General features: G+C 46.8%; 1 protein-coding gene across 5 annotated transcripts in view; it reads right to left on the reverse strand.

Annotated features, from left to right (window-relative positions):
* Positions 1-21146, reverse strand: part of ZMYM4 (zinc finger MYM-type containing 4) — a 74255-nt gene that overhangs the window by 26857 nt on the left and 26252 nt on the right. For 3 of the 5 annotated variants that reach the window (XM_053268027.1, XM_053268030.1, XM_053268031.1), the window contains 12 exons: positions 19014-19059; positions 14915-15442; positions 14362-14429; positions 11793-11963; positions 10216-10294; positions 9832-10084; positions 7910-8084; positions 5666-5878; positions 4678-4828; positions 4345-4460; positions 1971-2246; positions 662-812 (listed from right to left, as the gene is read on the reverse strand). In XM_053268027.1, coding sequence (XP_053124002.1) covers positions 662-812; positions 1971-2246; positions 4345-4460; positions 4678-4828; positions 5666-5878; positions 7910-8084; positions 9832-10084; positions 10216-10294; positions 11793-11963; positions 14362-14429; positions 14915-15442; positions 19014-19059 — 2227 coding nt within the window. Of the gene's footprint in view, positions 1-661; positions 813-1970; positions 2247-4344; positions 4461-4677; positions 4829-5665; positions 5879-7909; positions 8085-9831; positions 10085-10215; positions 10295-11792; positions 11964-14361; positions 14430-14914; positions 15443-16604; positions 16807-19013; positions 19060-21146 lie in introns of all 5 variants that reach the window. The other 2 variants (XM_053268028.1, XM_053268029.1) reach the window with 1 other exon arrangement.

The raw sequence follows: 21146 nt of genomic DNA on the forward strand, positions 1-21146 counted from the left end.
TTCCTGCGACAATACACTCCTTAGCACTGTTCACAGGAACCCAAGAAGCTGTGAACATAGGGAGAACAGGCCTTGTGGCAGCAAGCATGAATAGTCCCCTTTGCTAAACAGGGTCCACCCTGGTTTGCATTTAGATGGGCGACTACATGTGTGAACACTGTAAAATATTTCCCTTGGGGGATGGGGATGCTCTGGGAAGAGCACCTGCCTGTTTGCATGCAGAAGCTTCCAGGTTTCCTCCCTGGCTTCCCCAAGATAGGGCTGAGAGAGATCCCTGTGTGCAACCTTGGAGAAGCTGCTGCCAGTCTGTGTAGACAATACTGAGCAAGATGGACCAATGGTCTGACTCCCTATAAGGCAGCTTCCTACGTTCTTAAGCTGATTTCTACCGAGGCAGACCATTGATCCACCTATCTCAGTACTGTCTGCATCGACTGGCAGAGGGCCTCCGAGGTTTCAGGCAGGAGTCATTCCCAACCCTGCTTGGAGATGATGCCGGGGACTGAACTTCAGATTCAAGCAGATGCTCTACCACTGAGCTGCATCCCATCCCCAACTGTGTTTGGAAATAAGAGTCCAAGTGCACCCTGGACGCTGTTCCCAAACACAAGACTTCTTGGGGATGAGCATTCACCCAATACACAATCCAGCCCTTTCTTACCTTCGCTGCAGAATGACTTGTCGATGCCTGAGAACCGCACTGTCTCTTTGATAATCTTATCAATCTTGCAGTATTCACACATCGACATGACACTATTTATCTTCTTGTACTCGTCGCAGCAGGTCTTCCCACAGAACTGGAACATTTTGCCCTGCAAGGAAGCAGAAATGGGTCAACTTGAGCAGTCCAGTGCCTGGATGAGTGAGGAAGAGGATGGGGTTTTCAAACTTCTAAAACACTATGTAATATGGTATGGACAGCGGTATATTTATAAAATTGAAAATGCAATTAAATTTCTCCCCATCCTTCGAGAGAGATGCAAATTCACCCACTTCCACTCAAGGCTGGTAAGAGGGTCGTGACAACAATCTGCTGAAACCTAAGGCTGACTGTGTGGTGCAGGTACACGTCCCGAGTGTGGCAGATGGCACATTATCCATCCTCTTTCCTGAAAATGTCTGCCTTTAAAGCTGTACAGAAAAGCATGGAAGTGTGTGGCCAATGCCTGCTGAAGCCTCAAAAGCCAGAGTATAAAGAAACTGGCTCTGAAAGGAAGTGGGAGCTGCCTTCTAGGCCACATCTCAGCAAATGAATGGCTTGGGTCCAAAGTATTTAAGAGAATGCCTTCTTCTTCATGGACCCCGGCATCTATTAAGAGCATCAGGAGAGGTCCCGTTGCCACCGGCTTAGTTGGGGGTGACTCAAAACTGGGCCTTTTCTAGGGTTGCCCCGGGACTTTGGAACGTGCTTTCTAACAAATTTAGAGCCTCCCCTTCTCTGGGTGTTTTTAAGAAAAATCTGGGGGGAAAAAACCTGTTTAATCAAGCTTCTCATTCATAGTTTTAAAGTTTCGAGTTTGAGACCTTTTTATCTATGTTTTAATTGTGCTGGTGTTTAATTCCTGTGGTGCATTTAGATTATGAACTGCCCAGAGATTTGCATATGGGGTGGTATAGAAATGTAATAAGTAAAATAAAATAAAAATGAAGTCTTGCTTCAATGAACCTGCCTCCTAGTGGGCAGAATGGAGACCACCCACCAGAGTATTGGACCACCAGAGTGCGACCAAGTAGTGAGAATAAGATTTTCAAGGACTGAGATGGAATTTCAGTGTCCTTACCCCTCCCATGCCTTGCAAAACCAAAATATGTTACGCATACTCCACCTTCTTCTTCGTTTTAGCCTGGAGTGCACACAGACCTCAAGGAAATGGACTTCTGGTCCACAGCTACAGCATCCCTGTGTCCAGCTTCAACAGGCTTGTGAATAACCAATTAAAATAAAATAAACAGCAGCTGGCACAAATTACCCGGTAATCAAGCAGTTCGGGCTTGGTTGCAAAGAGGCGGTTACAGTGTTGACACTTGAGCTTGACAACTGTGCGGGCAAAAGTAACTTGCTGGGACTGCGCAGCCAGCCTCTGGAGACCGGCCGCGGCCGAGCTGCTCACGGAGCTGGGGGAGACTGTCGAGGTAGTGCTGCCAGCTGCCGAGACCGTCGCTCCCGAGGGGATGCTGACAATCACCTGGCCCTGCGACAAGGGCACCACGGAGGAGTTCATGCCAGTGGGCTTGTTGAACAGGTTCTGTTAGAAAGCAGCAGGGAGAGGAGAACCCAGAAGTAAGAGTCTGCAAAAACACACCTGTCCCTGTTATCACCACCACACTGATTGACTTTGACTGTTCACCACCACACTCTGCCCCTAAATTAGCACACCAGAAAACGCAAATTGACCTGTACAGATGCACTTGCCAGGAACAAGTTTAAACAGTGTGTGCTGCTGGAAATACTTGCAGCAGAAAAGCAACTACGGCTATATAACTAACAAACAAAGAAGCGGCTAATGACAGTGAGGGAAGATGTGAAAGCACTCAACGCTACAGGATGTAGGGATCTTCTAGTGCAGCCTCATTGCTTTGCTTTGGGAGATTCTTTTTCCTGGAAAGCTGTGCTGGGCACATCTATTCTCCACTGGCTGACTCAGCATCAGTAATCAGAAGTAGAACATAGAAGTTTGATGTTTACCCATCACGGCAAATAGCTGTTGAGAAGACCCTCCCTCCATGAACTTGCCTAATCCCTTTTTAAGGCTATCCAGCTAGCAGCCAAAGACACCTATTCCACACGTTGTGTAAATAACTGCTTCCTTTTGTTTGTTCTGAAAGGAGGGGGGAAAGGCTCCATGCCACCTTCAAGAGCACTCTGTCAGGAGCCCAAACCTTTGGTGATTGGAAGAGGGGCAGAGGCAAGATAGGAGCCCTACTGTAAGCAGTGGCCAGGAGTAGCCATCAACTGCAGCCTGGTTGAAGGAGGGGAGAGTGGAGGCCTTAAGCGTAATGGAGGTGCCATGTTCCAACATCTTGAGAAGAGGTCAATATTTCTTGCCAACTGTTTGGTTGCTAGGACCTGCTGGTCCCTTTGAGACATCCCACCACTTATACAGCCCTCTCAGAGAGAATGGTCCTTAAGGAATATAGGAAACTGCCTGGCAAGACAAGAAATTGCCAGGATTGACATGGGAGGCTTCCCACTTCAATTTTTTTTGCTTTAAATCTAGAATCTTGGACAGATTATAGGCTTTTTAACATGGACTGAAGATGCATTAGAGTGAGAAGACACAAGGCCTGAGACATACTGGGGAGGGCTATGTGTCTGGAACCATTCAAGGATACCACATGTGGCCAGTCTCAGCTCTCATACAGGCAGGCCACAAACCACTCAAGTTCTACTTCTGCTCCTCCTCTTATTCTCCCATTGTCCCAACCCAGCTCTGGTTGCTGCCAGCTCCCAAATATCCACTGGCACCTTTCTGATGTTACAGCACATGGTCACTGCAGGAAACAGCTATCACATGCAATACAAAAAATATCCTTAGGTACCCTTGCATCCATGAACAAAAGTTGGCCACACATTTTGCACAATATCATTCTGCCCCGATGAAACACAGCAGGTGGGACTCAGAAGTCAGCGGTTCCAAGGCAAAGCAAGTGGGACCTATGGTAGGCCCCGTACATGGGGCAAAGGATGAGACTGGCCCATCTAACAATGTAAGCACTGGCAGCACCAAGGTTGTGGATCTCCCTTCCCAGATAGAGCTCTGTTCTATCCTCATTAGCGTTCAGACAGCAAGTTAAAATGGTTCTGTTCCAAAGGACTTTGAAGCTTGTATATTGTGTACTGCCCAGTGGATTTTGCAGATTATTAAAAGATGGGGATCTTGCAGATTATCTGCTTTGTGCAGCCAGTTGTTTAATTTGGGGTTTATTTATATACAATATAGTTTTTATTACAGTCGTCCCTCGCCGATCACGGTTTTCCCAGTAGCAGATTTGTGACCACCCTCATTCATATAGATAGATATATGGGGTGGGGGGGGGTGGGGTTTAATTTCAGAGGTCAAGGGAACATTTCCAGGGGTCAGGGGGGATTCTTTCAATTTTTTACCTTTTTCTTTGGCTGCTTTGAGACTACAATTCCCCTAACCCCCTGTTTGCCATTGAAAAATGAATGGCTCATCTACCGCGAATTCGCCAACTGCGAGGGTTTCCAGGAACAGAACCCCCACGATTGGCGAGGGACAATTGTACTATTTTAAAAATTGTGTTGGAAGTCACCTTGAGGACCCTGTCACATCAGAAGGCATAGTAGCAATATTTTAAACAAATAAAAGAATTAAAACATACCTGGAAAGCTACCACACAGCTATAGCTGCAAAAATTACGTATGCTCCCATCAGACATAGCTAGGTGATATTGAGGGATAGCTGAGGTTTTACAGCTGTTACACTGGACCTGAGCACCTGGTGGAGAAAAAAACGAAGGGCAAATGGAGAGAGAATGAATAGCAAACAAAAGAGTATATTGTATTTTAAACATTCTTCTTTCAGAACATACCGCCTAGAGACGTAAAAACTGCCCAGAGACGTAAGTTTGGGGCAGTATAAAAATATGCTAGCTAAACAAACAAATAAATGAATGAATGAATGTATGTGAAAGAAAGGCAAAATCTACAGTTACCTGAAGATGTGACCATTTTAACTCTGTGTGCTGACAGGCAGTTCACAGAGCAAAAGAGCTCTGTTTTCCCCACATTATTTGTGCTTTCAATCATCTCAGCGGAAGATCTCAGAGATTTACACAGTGCGCAGGGAGTGATTTTTGCAGACTTCTGCAGAGAGAGGAATGATATGGGGTCTGGGAGCAGAAACAGTTTTCTAAACCCACAAATGACCACACTTTTCATTTCAGGCATGTCACGAAGAGTGGACATGGCACACTCAATGCTTCCAAATGTATCCTTTACAACAGATATAGAAAACTCCCCCCACTTTCCCCTCCACCTGTTTCCACCCCAAAATACGATGTCAACGAAACTGAAGTCTGCCAACTTCATTATTGAGCTAGATGGACCAATGATCTGTTTCAGTATAAAACAGTTTCACATGTTTATATATACAGGAGGACCCCAATAAGGAAACTGTGAATATTGAGTCACTGGGGGTCACGTGATTGCTGAGGTTAGGTTCCGGGTCGACAGGTGAAATGATTTAAAAATCCTGAAAATTGGCCAAATGTTGGGGGGAACCTCCCTACCATGCTTTGCTGCTCCCCGAGTCACACTGTGCCCCAGAATGCCCCCAAATCAGCCGAAAATCACTGGTTTTCTCTTTTCTTTTAAAAAACGGAGTTATTTTTAGGCTCCAAAACACAAAAACGGCAGCCCAAATGATGTCTGTGGTCATTCCCGGCCACCACCGACCAGCGGATATGCAATATCCCCCCCGCTTGCCCTCCACATATGCCGAGGTAAGGTGTCTTTTACCTGACCACAGATATGCAAATCCAAGGATAACGAATCTGTGGATATCGAGGTCCTCCTGTATACACTTAGGTAGCCTTGAGGCTCTATTCCCTGTTCTTGTAGCGATAGTCTAATACAGTCTATTATATGCAAATTCGTATTTTAAAATGGGGAGGGGGAAGGAAAACACAAACACACACAGACCTGCTTGTATGCAGTGACGCATGTTGAGCTGCAAAACTTTTTGGACTGGCCCTCTATCTGAAGCATGTGGCACTGGCCCGAGGCGCTGTAGCAGTAACCCCCACAGTTTTCACAGCAGTTCATGGTCAAGTTGTTTGCTGAGCGGAACTTGGAGAAGCAGGCATCGCTGCAGAGCTTGTGCACGACATTCTGGTAATTCACTTCATGCCGAATCTGAACACCAAAGAGATCAAAGAATTGTGCCCGAGGCTTTTCTGCCCTGAAAGTAGTTATGCATTAGAAGACCCCTCACAGTGGCCACCTCTGCTCTACATGGGCAGCTCTCAAATGCTGCAAGAGACACAGGCTCCTCTCCCACTTTAATGAGGAAGGCCCATAGTCCAGCAGCAGAGCACATGTAGAAGATCTCGGATGCAATCCCCAGCTTCTTCAGGTGGGGAAGAGTTGTCTTTCATATCGCTGAAGCGGCGACGCAGCAGAGTCAGAATTATGGCTCCCCAGCAACCAAAGAGCTGTGCCGCTGTGCCTCTGTCTCCCCACCCCCCACCCCAACTCGCTGCTAAGCCACACAAGGAAAGGCATGCAGGGGGAGGAAAAATAGTCAAGCACCGAGCTGACAAGAGAAGCTCCTGCTCTGAGCGAGACATAGCGAAAACTGGAGACCGAGGGGGTAGCCCCTCCCACACTGAGGGGTAGCCCCTCCCACACGGGCTGCAGGCTGGCCATTCATCCGGTAGGGCTGTGCTGTGATGGAAGGAAGATATCAAAAAATTCCATACGGAGAGCGTATTTGCCCCTGTGGCTCCGGTGAGACTGAAACAATGACTCAGGTACTCTTGTACTGTCAGTACTACCGTGACATTTGGCATAAGCTTATTTCCCCATATATTAGCTCATATCCAGACTGTACTGATTATTTTTATCTTAATTTCCTCTTGACAGATCAGAATGACTTTAGATCCTATAATGTGGCCAAGTTCTGCCTTATAGCTAGCAAAATTCGTTTAGAATTTAATAAGAGCTAAACATTTTAGAGCCTGTATGTATGTTGCATCCACTTGTCGGATATGCTGTTGCCATACATAGTATAGAATACAATATGGTATGAGATTTAACACTGTTCTGTATTCGGCACATAATTTTGCTGTCTTGCCACCTTTATATTCAGTATCATTCTGATACCAGTGTTGATTAATTTTTACATATAATTCTATACTCATAGTCTTAACTTTTAGCTTCTTCTACTCACTATATTATGTTTTAGGTAATTTTATAGAGATCCCCTATTACCCTGTAGGAGTAGATTGTTTTAACTGTATGTATGTATGTATGTATGTATCTGATTTATATACCGCCCTTCCAAAATCGCTCAGGGCGGTTTACAACACAATAAAAACAATTAAAGCAAGTTAACAGTTAAAATCAAACTATAAAAACAGAATAAAACCAATTAAACAATTCAAACAGCTAAAAACCCTGGAAAATCAGGACAGCAATTTAAAACAATTTGTCAATCATTTAAAAACCCTGGAAGTTATACTAGTCAAAGACCGAAATAAAGACTTGGTAGGGCTGTGTGGTTAACTGAGCAGCTCTGATTGATGAATGGCCAGCCAGTAGGCAGGCAGCAGAGTTCCCCGGTGGGGCAGGAGAGAGAGGAGCAACCTGAGCTTTGCCTTCTTTGGCGCCCCCCTGGCTCATTAGGACAAGCTGCTACTGGCAGGGAGAGAGCAATGACCCCTATCCAACCCCAGCACAACATCCCTCTGGTGGTTGTTGCTGGTTTCTACTTTATGTTTCTTTTCAAGACTGCCCTTTGGGGACAGGAATCTCATTTATTTACTATTTATTTTTCTAAGCAGACTACTTTGAGAACCTTTGTTCTCAAAGTATATAGAATGCACTATATGAATATTTGTAGTAGGAGTCTGCTTTTAAAAGGAACACAGTCAAAAGGAACACATTACCATTGCCCTCATATAGCCAATGAAGTTTTTCTTTACATTTGGAGAGGATTCCATACTGGGTACAAATTTGCCATTTCTTCAGCACTTGTGACTGTATAAAGCACTTCGCCATTCTTATCTCAGGAACTAATGAAGTTGCGGAGGCTGGGGCAGAATTCAGGGAGTTGATTGGGGATCTGAATGCGGAGTTGTCCATACCCAAACCCAGCCCTTCAACCACACCAACAACTGGTCCACCCAACACTCAAAACAAGAAAGAGCTCGCAGACTGAGTTACCACTGCATTCTTCTGGCACATGCTGCACTTGGTGGAAATACTGTTTGTGTGGATGGTGACAACAGGCTTCCTTTTCAGCTCATACAGGGAAAGACACGACTGGCTGCAGAAATCTTTACTGGAGTTTGTGTTGTCAAACTGAGCGGTGATCACATCCTTTGGATTGAGAATGTCTCTAAATGATTTAAAGAGAAGAGAGAGAGAGAGAGAGAGAGAGAGAGAGAGAGAGAGAGAGAGAGAGAGAGAGAGAGAGAGAGAGCACAAAGGTTTTCAGCTGTCTCAGCCTCAACATATCCCAGAGAATACCCTCTCCTATTTGACCCTCCTATCCCCACACTTGCTTTGGGATTCCCCAGACAGGCCCTTCTCAGAGGATCCATCCTTCAGTGATGGTAGATGTATCTGCTGATTTTCTCAGTAGTCGCTTCAACAATGTGGAATGCCCTCTTGCGAGAAGTACACTCAGCCCGATCACTGGCTGTCTTCTGGGAATATTTGATAACCAGCTTGCCAACTGGCTTGGCTCAATTCTTACATTTTTAACTTTGGTGTTTTGATTGGGCTTAGCTTCTTGGGTTACTTTTTCCTTTTGTAAGTTGCTTTGTAAATTTAATCTGAAGAGCAATATACCAATGCTGTAAATTAAATAAAGCCCATTGCACAGAGCAACCAGGTTCTCTGCTACAGTCAAACGTAGCAATGACATTCTCTCCAGGCACAACACATGGGCATTCTGATCATGGGGAGACTGACCACAAGTACAGTGTTTGTCTCTGCAGACAAACCCTGAAACCATGGACAGAAGGGGGTGGGCCAGAGCTTCTGAGCAGGTCATTGTGTGTGTGTGTGTGTGTGTGTGTGTGTGTGTGTGTGTGTGTGTGTGTGTGTGTGTCCCCTCTTCACACCATGCTCTTAGGGACACTGTGTGCAAGTAAAGAGTCCATGCTTTTTAGAATGCCTGACAAGACTATTAAGGGCTTCCCACAATACTTACAAGTAGGTGGTTTACCTGTAACTAGCATGCTGTTACCCATCCTGAGCCTCTAGGACAGGACATTAATTCATTTTATCATCATGTTCATATGTTCTGCGATTAGGTGAAGCAGAAAGCTCAAAGGGTTACGACTTTTTTTCAAAACCCAAAAATATTCAAACCAAATCTATCACCACTACAACAAATCACCAATGAAAGCCAAGAGCAGGAAAGCCTTGAATATTGCAGTGGTAAGGTTCTAGGAAAGTTCTGCAAATGTTAAAACTACAATATTCAAATACTAAAACTAACCCGAAAAACTGGGATAGGTTTCTGAGCAGCAGTGCCCGGGCTGCTCCGGGAGGTTTAAAGTTAAAATATTCACCCCAAGCACCAGCTGAGAAGCAGCAAGAGGTTAGATGTTTAACACTTTAAACCCCCCAGAGCAGCCTGCATGCTGCATCTCAACCAGCACACAAATCTGGATTGTCCTCTACTAAGGATGAAGCGCAACTTCCATCATTTCCAGGTTCTTCAAAACCCCCTGGCAAGCAGAACATGCAGTAAGTACCACACACAGCTTCTCTTCCTCAGAAGTCTCATTTCCACTGCCATTATTGAGAAGGCAAGGAACAGCAGGAATCCTTTCTGAGCTGTAGGAGAGAGCTCCCACGGCTTCTTACCCTCTCCATCTCCCAGTGCAAAGTGATGGAAGACTCACTTCTCTCCTAAGCCTTCTCTCTTTTGGCCTTAGTGCCAGGAAAGGAACTGAGGTAGGAGGGGGGATTGGTGGCGACCTCAAATAACAGCTGGCAAGTGAATTAAGCCTAAATTTGTGCTCCTTGATGATTTCTCCCTCTCTTTCTGCCAAACTGATTTGGTCTAGGCCAGGCTGACAGATTTTTATTTCTTTCCATTGCTGTCACCAATGCAAAGCCACCAGCCTTACTTCGAGCAGCTGGAGCAGGTTTTCTTGGTAGAAGCTGGTGGTCGGGTGGCCGGTACAGTATATCCCGTGAGGCACAGTGTGGAACAGAAGAGCTGAGTGGAACCCTTCCTCTGATAGGCCGTTTGCCCTTTCTGGAGGATCTTCTTGCAGCCCGAACAAGAAACGCGAACAGCCGTGCTTGGGACCGAAGGAAGCAACTTGTTCATACCAGAGGATGGTGCGTTAGGCGGGAAACTGGACGTCAGCTGTGGAGCTTACCAAAAAGAGAAGGGGAGGAAATACACAAGTCAAAGAGGAAAGACAGAGAAGGACTGTCCCTTCCCAATGCAGCCTGTGTGTGCCCTGCCTCCAATCCACCCCTCCTCCAGGATCCTGTTTCCTTACCGAGAGGGCTGCCGCTGACCGAAAATACAGCACTGATCTTCAGTTCCCCTTCCTGAGTTTTTGGCTGCTGGCCATATTCCTGAAGGGGGAAAACAAAACCAGCTACAGGTGAAATTCCAGCCACTGTGATCAGAGGCATCCAGTCCATTTTAGATACTGGGTCACTTCCAGTCCTCTTTGGAGAGAATGGAGAGAGCTCGTCTTGTGGTAGCAAGCATGAACTGTCCCCTTTGCTAAGCAGGGTCCACCCTGGTTTGCATTTGAATGGGAGACCACATATAAGCACTGTAAGATAATCCCCATAGCAGATGGGGCCACTTTGGGAAGAGCACCTGCATGCGGAAGGTTCCAAAGTTCTCTCTCTGGCACTCCAAGATAGGGCTGAGAGCGGACTCCTGCCTGCTGCCTTGGAGGAGCTGCTGCCAGTATGTGTAGACAATACTGAGCTAGACAGACCAACAGTCTGACTCAGTATAAGGCAGCTTCCTATGTTCTCCTAGAATCCCTCTCCCTCAACTGCATCGGCATACCGCTTCCCTAGACCCTTGCTGCTGCTGCTTCCTTTCATAGGCCTTGCCTGGCCACTCTAAGGTGAGAGCAGCTCAGCCAATGCCAACCAGGAACCCATCTACTTGCTTACCCTTCCGTGGCATTAGGCCAGCTTAGCCAATCGTCACCAGAGGCTTCCTTAACAATGCAAGAAAATCTCTAAGGCACGCCTACTCCAGAATACTTGTACCTTATTCCTAGTGTGTGCACAGAGACAAGTGCTCCTGTCCAGGGCTGTCTGTTGACACAACCCCAACCAGGGCAAAAGAAGCATCCAGTCAGGGTAGGAGAGCCAGGCGTGCTCTAGATCCACAGTCATGTGACCTCAAAAAGCAAGGAAGGAGGAGGGGAGAGTGATCACGTGGGAGACGAGGCCTGGGTAGGGCCACTTTTTGTCCACCCTTGATACAATGCTGGGGATGGAGGGTGAGCCGGGCACACCTGTCCTACCCAGCTCCTGTCTCCCATGCAATCACTCTCCCCTCCTTCTACCTTGCTTTGTGAGTTCACATGGCAATGGATGAGGAGCATGCACAGCCCTCTCACCCTGGAGCAGGCCTGCTCAACTGAGGCCCCCCAGCTGTTTTTGGACTGCAACTCCCATAATCCCCAGCCACCGTGGCCAATAGCCAGGGATTATGGGAGTTGCAGGCCAACATCTGCAGGAGGGCCTAAGTTGAGCAGCCCTGCCCTGGAGGGATGAGGCTCCTCCAACCCCGTTTCCAGTCGCGTGAATGAGCCTATCGTGTGCAAATATCAGCCGTGCTGGATGGCAATGGCTCGCCACAGTCCCTCCCAGCTTTTTTGTCCTGCATACAGAGGTCCCCAAGCTGCCCAGACTGATCTGGGAAAATGTAAGGAGCCGTGTGAGAGAACACAAAACCACCAGGAAACCAGGAATGGAGACACACGGCCTCATCACAGCCACCTCCCCATACGTCAGCTCCGTGGGCCAGGTCTCCGCTGATGCAGCAGTTACAAGGATGCAAGGCCAGGTTAGGCAGCTCCAGCTCCACATCGCGTCTTACCTCAGTATTATCTGGCTCGTCCTTAATTTTGTTCAGCAGTCCCTGCTGAGGTGCCATCGCTTTATCATAGTCGTTGTCCAAAGGTTCTTCCTTGATTCTAATATTTGGCGCATAGGAATTCCCTAACTCTTGACCAACAGATTCCTTATTAGGAAACAGGTAGCTGGACTCCTAGCACACAAAAGTGACAGCAGGATTTCATTAGTGTACACAGGTAGGAAACAGCTGCCTCGTATATTCAGAACTTGGGTCTCTGCTCCTTTTTCAAATATTGTCAAAACTGCTTCAGAGGCTCACAGTCTAGTTCTGCTTGCGGCGTAAGGTAAGGTAAAGTGTGCCATTAAGTCGGTGTCGACTCCTGGCGCCCACAGAGCCCTGTGGTTTTCTTTGGCAGAATACAGGAGGGGTTTGCCATTGCCTCCTCCCACGCAGTATGAGATGATGCCTTTCAGCATCTTCCTATATCGCTGCTGCCCGATAGAGGTGTTTCCCATAGCCTGGGAAACATACCAGTGGGGATTCGAACCAGCAACCTTCTGCTGGTTAGTCAAGCATTTCCCCGCTGTGCCATTAGGTGGCTACACTTGCGGAGTACAAGTGGAGAAACCTCCCCCACCCCAACACCCCTTTTTTAATCCACGCCTCTGTAACTACAGCAGACCTTTATACAGGGGTGTGGTTGAGCTGGGTCAGGCAGGGCCGGCGTCCCAGCACTTCTTGTGGTCCATGTGCACGCGCACACACACTCTCTCTCACACACACACACACACACAGAGTCGCAGACCCACCCTGCCAAATGGCTCTGTTTTCACCTGCCCACCCCTCCCGCTGGCCCCAGCGAGCAGGCACACAGTATCGTGGGCAAGCTGGAGTGAGGCGGCTGCCAAAGAGCCGCCAAGCTGAAAGGGCCAGCTCGCCCCCACCTCACGATGCCACCACCAGTGCTGTTCCGAAAGAGCAGCGGGGCACACACCTTTGCTTTCCAGCTGTGCACGGTGGCCCTTGACCCCTTTCCCCTTCTGGGCACCTACCACAGAAGGGAAGAGGCAGGCAGGGCTGGGGGCCACATGCGGACAGCAGCACAGCATTGTTTGTTTACTGAGCACATTTCTTTACTGCCCCCAATGCAAATCTCTGGGCAGTCTGCTTCCACACACTGCCCTCTTTCTTGCGGTCTCTTGTGCCTTGCCCCAGCGTTGCCTCTTCCCCAGAGGTGCCTATCACAGAAGGGAGGAAGAGGCAGGTCAGCGGGCTAGGGGGGCAGGCAGCATTTGTTTACTGCTGGCTCTTGGATGCCTGCCCCACGCGGACCACAGCCTAGCAAGCCTCACCATCATCTGCAGCAAAACGGGGAGACAGTGAACAAAGCCCCAGTGAGCCAGTGCTGGGTGAGGAAGAGGAGGAGAAGGGCAACAATGACGACAAGTAAGAAAGGGAGTGACTGGGGCGGGCAGAGGGGGGAGCACAGGCATTGCCAGTATGTCTGACTTCTTGTCCAACTAAGGAATTGGCTTTAGGTGAAATGCTTGAGTTTGCTGTATTGGAAGCAGGGGGGTGGGGGAGACTCCTGGCTTTGGGTGAAATGCTTAAGCAACTGCAAAGGTGGATGCTTGCACTGGAATACATATTAGCTTCGAGAATCCAAATCCAATGCAAGCAAATTAAGTCTGACCACTTCTGTAACACTGGAATTGACTTTGGACGAAATACTTTTGGTTCCCCTTTCCAATCCAATCCAATGTGTGTGACTGTGGTGAAAGAGAAGTCTGGCTTCTGTAAGTAACTAAGGAGGAATAGGCTTTGGGTGAATTTTGAAATGCTTAAGCTTGCTGTGTTGGAAGGAGAACAAGGTGTGAGACTGTGTGTTTAACTTGTAAGGATGTGCATGAAGTGTTTTGCACGCATCCTGGGGTGGTGCTGGTGGAGAGCCATTTGGCGTCCAAGGAGCCCAGAGTGGTGTATTTGGGTATGTTTATCCTCAGCACAACCCTGTGAGGTAGGTTAGGCTGGGAGGTAAGTGACTGGCCCAGAATAGGCTGGCCTGGCTGGAATATATGTCCCTGAGTCTCATCCTTGGTCACTTCCTCCATCCCTCTTCTAACCCACCTCCCCACCATTCCCCGGTCCCATTTCCCATCTCAGGCACCTACAGCAATGTGGGGTAGAAAGTTTTCCACGACATGATTTTTTCACGGGATTTTTTCCACCCCAAATCACTGCAAACAACATGTCAAATCCGATCACAATATATTTCGTGTTGAAAACATCTGCATGGTAAAATATTCTGAGGAAAGTTATTTGCAAATATCATGCAAGGGGTGGTGGTGTGTGTGGGATTGTACAGGTTTCGGTGGGGGGGGGGAGAGGGAACAGGACCCAAAACAACATTTTCCAAAAGGCCCATATCATCTGACATTCCCACTTCCGACTGAACCATCTATTAGGACAGTTTAACCATTCACTGTCAGAGATTTCATCACCAACACAATCACACTCCTACAACACTTCTACTACTGCTGCAAATGAAATACACTTTGCTACACAGAAAAATGCAAGGCCCACAACTTACCCTGAAGTTAGTTTCTGGCGCTTGTGGTGCTAACTGTGTCCGCAACGTTTCTTCTACTTGATTAGTAACTGGGGGAAACATAGTTTAAATTAATAACATCTGAGAGACAAATTCCCTGTCTTCAAATGACCCTCCTGAATAATACACATCAACCCCTTTCAAGGAACTCATTCAATAGGGCGTGCAAAATTCACCAAGCTGAGCATCCTTCACTGATTTCAGTTAGGCTTGTGTAGGTTTTCTGCAATTGCCCTTTTGAAATGACTGAAAGTTATGCTGCAGTGATCAGTGAGTTAAACCCTTCTTCTTCAGTTTCTCAAAAGTGGACAAAGCTAAGCATATCAATCAGAGGCAGAGCCCTACCATGTGCAAGCTGACGTGGCAAATTCTGGGTGCCATTAAGGTGGGAGAGGCAGACAGATCAGATCCATGGGACACAATCCACCAGGATGTTTCCCTGTATAAGCCTCACAGAACTGACCAGAAACAGCCAAAGATTATTCAAAAGCACTTTGGTCTGCTTGCTCCCTAGTCTGAGTGATCAACCGGTTACCTGATTTATCGTGGAAACTGCTTTTCAATCTGGAATCCAACTCCTTCGGCTTTTTTTCCAAACGTTTGTCACGCTCTTGAAAAGGTCCTTCTCTGCTTTTCTCCTTTGTCAAAAAAGTCTCTTTGCCATCATCTCTGGCTATGCTAAAATCTTTCCGAATTGACTTAAATACAGGGGGTCCCTTGTCAAAGGGGGAAGCAAGGTCCTTCTGGATCACATTTTGCATCTGCAGGTCTTTCTCACTGTCTGCTGCGTGATCCCGAACTCGCCTCACATCTGCCCGGCTATCCTCGGGGCGAATGGTAGTAGCAAGACCATCCTTTGGCGCAAAGGTCTGCTCGTCCTCATTGTCACTCCCAACAACAGGAATCCCTGTAAGATCCCCAGAGTTCAGGAAGTAATCACTGTCATCCAGCAGTGAGTTTGTGGATCCTGTGCGGTTCTGCATTCTGTAGGGGATGCTATCAAAGGCAGGGGTTAGGTTGTGGACCGTTTTCTCAGACATATCTGAACAGACAAGGTCACCACCTGGAGAGGGGAGAATTGAATGCCTTCATTTGCTTTCTGGAAGCAAAGACAACACTTTATATATTCAAAACAGCAGGGGGGGAGAATATTTCTGTGCGCAAAAGCATTTTTTTATGTATTGTGCAATCAATTCTTCCTTTTACTTGTCCTGAATAGAGTGCCAATCCAGTTCATTGGAAGGTCCAAGTCCCAGTGTTTAAAAAAGGAAATTAGACAGTATTTATAGCCTAAGTCAGGGGTTCCCAGCAGGGAGTAATAGTACCCCAGAGGTTCTCCCCAGGGGCAGTCCGAGCCCTCCTGCCTCCCCACGTGGCAAGGTCCCGATCTATGGCTTGCCTGACTTTATTTATTTATTTAACGTATTTGTATACCACTCAAAACGCAGGTCTCTTGAAGCCAACCCATCCTCAATAATGTGTCCACTGCAGAAGGGGAGGGAGGAGGGTGAAGACTGGGTGAAGCCTTAAATGCTGAAGCTCAGCGCACCCCTCCCTCAAGCCTGACTGATAGGCTTCAGAAAATTAGTACTGAGCACGTCCACTGAAATTAACAGGACAAGTAAGCTTGCTCCATTAGTTTCAACGGGAGCACTCATGAGTAACTTAGTCTGGATGCAAGCCAGTGAGTGGAGTAGCCTGCCTCATGACTGTAACATTCAAATTTATGGGGTACCTGAGCTGAACATTTGTGGCAGAAGGGGTACACTTACTTTAAAAAGGTTAGGAACCCTTCCCTAAATAATTATGTCAATTAGGTCTATTATGTCTCCCCTTCCTAGACCATTCAAGTTTGGTTTCATTAAAAAAATTTTTTAAAGAAAAAGACACAATTGCTCTTGTTTTTCCTCAAAGATGTTCCAACCCTTTGATAACATCTCCCCCCCCCCGGTCTTTTCCAGCACATGTGCAACCAGAATGCTACATAGTATTCTAAACACGACTGCACTAAAGCTTATAGCAGGAGTTATAAGCTACGAGCACTGAGATAATGTTGGACTACAACTCCCTCCAGCCACAATGGCCAAATGCCGTGATGGGAATGCAGCATCTGGGGATCCAAGTTTGAGAGTCAAGTTTGCTTACAGAACAGCATAATACTTGCAATTCGGGGTTCTACCTCTTTCCTAGTAATTTCCAACATTTTGTTGGCTTTTTAGACTTACGTTGCATGTCGATTTGACGTTCTCAGTGAGCTTTCCACTAGGACCCCAAAGTCACTTTCCCGAGTAGTCACAGCCAACTGAGACGCCTTTGATGTATAATATGGCGAGGCTTTCTTTGTCCCAAAGAACTCAATCACACACTGGCTCATCTGCCGCTCTGCCCAATCTGGAGAGATCCTTTGGAGCACTTCACATCACCATCCTGAATAATTTGGTGTCATCAGTCAAGTCAACCTGAATGCCGGCCCACTGACCATAAGAGCGTCATCAGCAAACTTGGCTTTTGGGCTGCTTACCCATCATTCCAGATCATTAATAACTAACTTAAATAGCACACGTCCCAATACAGATTCAAGAGACCTCACTGCTTAGTTCCCTACATTGCTGAACTGTTCACTCTTCTATTTTAACTAGTTGTTGATCCATATGAGGAGCTAACCCTATTATCTGGGGAGGGTGTCACCCAATTAAAGGAATCTTCATTGATTAAAACTCATAAAATCAATTACTCAACTGAGGGGAGGAGAGCTGGTCTTGAGCTAGCGAGCATGAATTGTCTGCTTTGGTACGCAGGCTCTGCCCTGGTTTGCATTTAGATGTGTGACTACACTTGAGTACTGTCTGCTGTAAGATATTCCCCTAAGGGGATGGAACCACAGCTCAGTGACAGAGCATCTGCTTTGCATATGGGAAGTCCCAGGTAGGGATGTGCCCGGAACCTGGCGGGGGTGGCTCGAAGGGGTGGGGGATAAGACTTTAAGGGCAGGGGAGGGTGCACTTAACCTTCCCCCCGCTGGCGCTGAAGTTTTGTAAAATCCCTCGGGGCGGCAGCGTACCTTCCTGCCGCCTCTTCTTCTTCAGCCAGAAGTACCGGGCACGCATGTGCACGTCAGGCACATGTTGCACACGAGCTTGTGCACGCCAGATGGGTGCGTGCACGATCGCAACATATGTGCGCATGCCCTGTACTTCCAGCCGAAGAAGAAGGGGTGGCAGAGAGGTATGCTGCCGCCCTGAGAGATTTTACAAAACTCCAGCAGGGGGGAAAGCGAGGGGAGGGGTAAGTGCACCCTCTCCCACCCTTAAAGTCCTACCCCCCACCCCGCCAAATGTTCGAACCAGCCAGTGTTCAAACCTGTTCGGAGGCCCTGTAAAAGGTTCAATAGGTAAAGCTGGAAAAGACTCCTGCCTGAAACCTTGGGAGAGCTGCTGCCAAGCAGTGTAGACAAGATTGAGCCAGATGTACCAAGGGTCTGACTCAGTATAAGGCAGCTTCCTATGGTCCTAAAATCTGCATACTAGTAAAATTATTACAACTCTCCAGGGGAAAGGAGAGAACCCAGAAACTGGGTGGAGGTTCTAGGTTCTTCACCTGCAGCCACACATGATGCAGCCCAGTGGGAGTCCCTTGGCCCTCAGAAAATCCTTTTCAGCAGGCTCAGAGGGCCACAGATATGTCGAGTGTTGCTACCACTAAGTATCGTCTTCTGCTGGCATCACTGTGCATGTGAGCCGTTATTTTTAAAACAAGTATTTTCCAAAACTGTGTAGTGGCAGTCACCTTTTTCCAAGAGGTGCCTCTGCCTCCCACTCCTTTCGCACACTCGAGAGAATTCTTTTTCTAAGATAATGCCTGCTACAGGACTGGTGTGCAACATCTAAAGACAGAATTCCAGCTTTTTGCTGGAAAAGGATGGAGACATTTGCTGCTTAGAAAGCAGGACACACTGGGTCAGCAGCTGTGGACTCCTATCCTAGCATCAAACTGAAATTCAACTATTTGCCATGACTGACACTTTGTTGATTATGTCTTTGCTATTTTGCTTCGCCATGCTGTCTGATCAAAGACATTTGCTTTGTCTGTTATTTTTTCTGAAGACAGTGTGCCGCACACACACACACACACATACATCCACCGCTTGCATTGTGCCTTAATTGTAGATCTTCCTGTAGTACAGGGCTGCACAACTTCAGCCCTCCAGCTGTTGCTGGACTACAACTCCCAATATCCCCAGCCACAGTGGCCAATAGTCGAGGATGATGGGAACTGTAGGCTGACATTTGCTGGAGGGCCAAAGTTGTGCAGCCCTGTTGTGCAGGAGTAAAAATGGGCTGGAATTGTATCCCAATAAGAATTCCTTTTGCATAGACACAGTAGATGGGCTTCAATACACACACAAAATGTCTAATAGATCACTATATTTGGGTTAAGAAGGTATCTTGAGATTGGTAAATGATCCTGGAAGGTTTCTAGTTATTCTGCAGCATGTGGTCCATCTCACTTTTTGGAGCCAGCTGCAATTGGTATTTTGGAATTGTTTAACATGGGGACAGCATTTCAAGTCTCACACACACACAGGTTTTTGCGGGGGGAGAGGGGAATCTTTTGTGAGCAAAACAAGGGCTTACGTTTTTCTGCAATGGTACCAAAAACGGCATCAGTTTTGTCTTCAAACTGCAAACAGAAAAAAGAATCATTATTCTGGTTACTGTATGTCAGAAGAGAATCTCGCTCTCCTTTCCCCCCTCCCCAAAACTTTTTGATACAGAGCCCGATCTCATGCAACTCAGATGGGATTTGTGTTCAATGGGACTAACTCCTAAGTAACTAACTCCATCAGGACTGCAGCCATAAGGTTTCAGGCTACACACAACCTGTTATGCAACTGAAATAAATGTAGACATTCTCTGCCCACTAACATACAACCTCCATCTTTCTTTATCCTAACTGAGCAAAGAGGCATCTTTTTAAAGTGGTTATTATCTTCATTGAGCAGCGGGAGAGCAACTGGCCCTATCCAATCCCAACACAGCATCCCTTCAGTGGCTGTTGCTGGTGTCTCTCTTTATTTATTTTTATTTTTATCTCTATTTATTGTGAGACCTTTGGGGACAGGGAGCCATCTTTATTTATGCTAATTTCTCTATGTAAACCACTTTGGGAACTTTTGTTGAAAAGCAGTGTACAACTATCTGTAGTAGTAGTGATCATCCCCACACTTAAAAGCAGCTGAAGGAGGGTTCCAAATTTGACTGGAGCATTGGTGGTGGGAGGGGGGACGGGGAAGTTATTCCTTTTCCCCACATTATTTTGCCTTCCCAAAGCTGCCATGAACCCCAACTGCTCATATTGTGCCTGTATTTTTTCCATCACATAACTAATAGCAAGTGTGTGTGTGTGTGTGTAGATTTGAATCAAGAAAATGCTGCAGAAGTGAAGGGCTAACTCCCTCTACCCAAGCACCACTGCTCTGATTGAAATTGGAACCCACCCGCCCCCCAAGCTGCTTTTCATGAGGAAAATTTCCCATATACTTCTTTTCTCCATATACCTGCTTTTTCATGAACACAGATTTCCCATATATCTGTTTCAGGCCAAAGTTGTGATAGCAGAGGAGAAAACAGGAAGGAAGGAATTGGAGAGGAGATACCAAGTTTCAGTGTAGAACAAGCAATCACAGCAGAGGTACCCTAACAAAGATACAGAGTGAGAGAACAATCTCTAGAAAGCTTCGCAAGAAAGTACCTTTTCCTCATAACCGACATTAAATTTGCTGTGAAATCCAAAAGGATAATTGAGATAATATATTGTGAAGCTTTAGACACTCTACAACACCGTATGGATGCTAAGTATGACCACTGTTAAATAATAATCAACATTTATTTGTCCTGATCACTGGTTATGACAGAACTACCACCACCAGTGTCCTAGAAAGACCATTTCTACAACATGGGAGAACATGGTGTCTTATCTTTAAAAAGGTTGGGAGATCAGCAGTAGGACTTTCTGCCCCAGGATCTGCTCTTACTAGCCTTCTGAGCTCAGTTTGCAATGGCAGCCTGGAGCTGCTATAAAGCCACTATGCCTCAGAGGCTGTCCCTTCCCAATGTCCCATAACCAGCATTAAAGTCTATTCCTTTATAACACCATCTGAGTATCAAGCTGACACAGCAAGCCACCCTCCCCAGCAAGGTAAGCTCAGTGGTGGCCCCCCATGATAGGGCCTGCTTTCCAAAAAGTTCTTCTTCTAAGTCTAAATTTGATCATTTCCCCTGGGCAGTGTATGCCTTTTCACCTTGTGCTATTTAATAACCCGGTTCAGATAGAATGCTAAACCATGGTTATATGCATGAGCAGGCACAAGCCTAAAGCTCTCTCTCCTCCCTCCCTTGTGAGTGAGCAGAGGAAATTTAAGGTTTGTGGTTTAGAACAAGCCACAATTTCTTATTTTGTGCAAATACAGGAAACTGTGATATATTCAAACCATATCCTGGCGTAACTATTTGTAGTTTGAATAAACCAGAGTTTCCTGTATTCTGATGGAACAGGAATCCGTGGTTTGTTCTACACTTCAAATCGAGGGCGACATTCTGACTAATGCTGTTCTGGTCCAAGGATGTTATGGTACCACAAGGCTGTTGTGCTAGCTAGCTGCACTAAATCTTGTGTTCCAGACTAGTGTTGCGCTAGCTCAAATATGTTTGCAGTTGTGCTACAGGATGCACAACCTGTGGCATGCCTCTTTGTTTTTCAGGGAAGGT

The sequence above is a fragment of the Hemicordylus capensis genome, chromosome 7, assembly GCF_027244095.1.
Source record: "Hemicordylus capensis ecotype Gifberg chromosome 7, rHemCap1.1.pri, whole genome shotgun sequence".
NCBI classification, from domain to species: Eukaryota; Metazoa; Chordata; class Lepidosauria; order Squamata; family Cordylidae; genus Hemicordylus; species Hemicordylus capensis.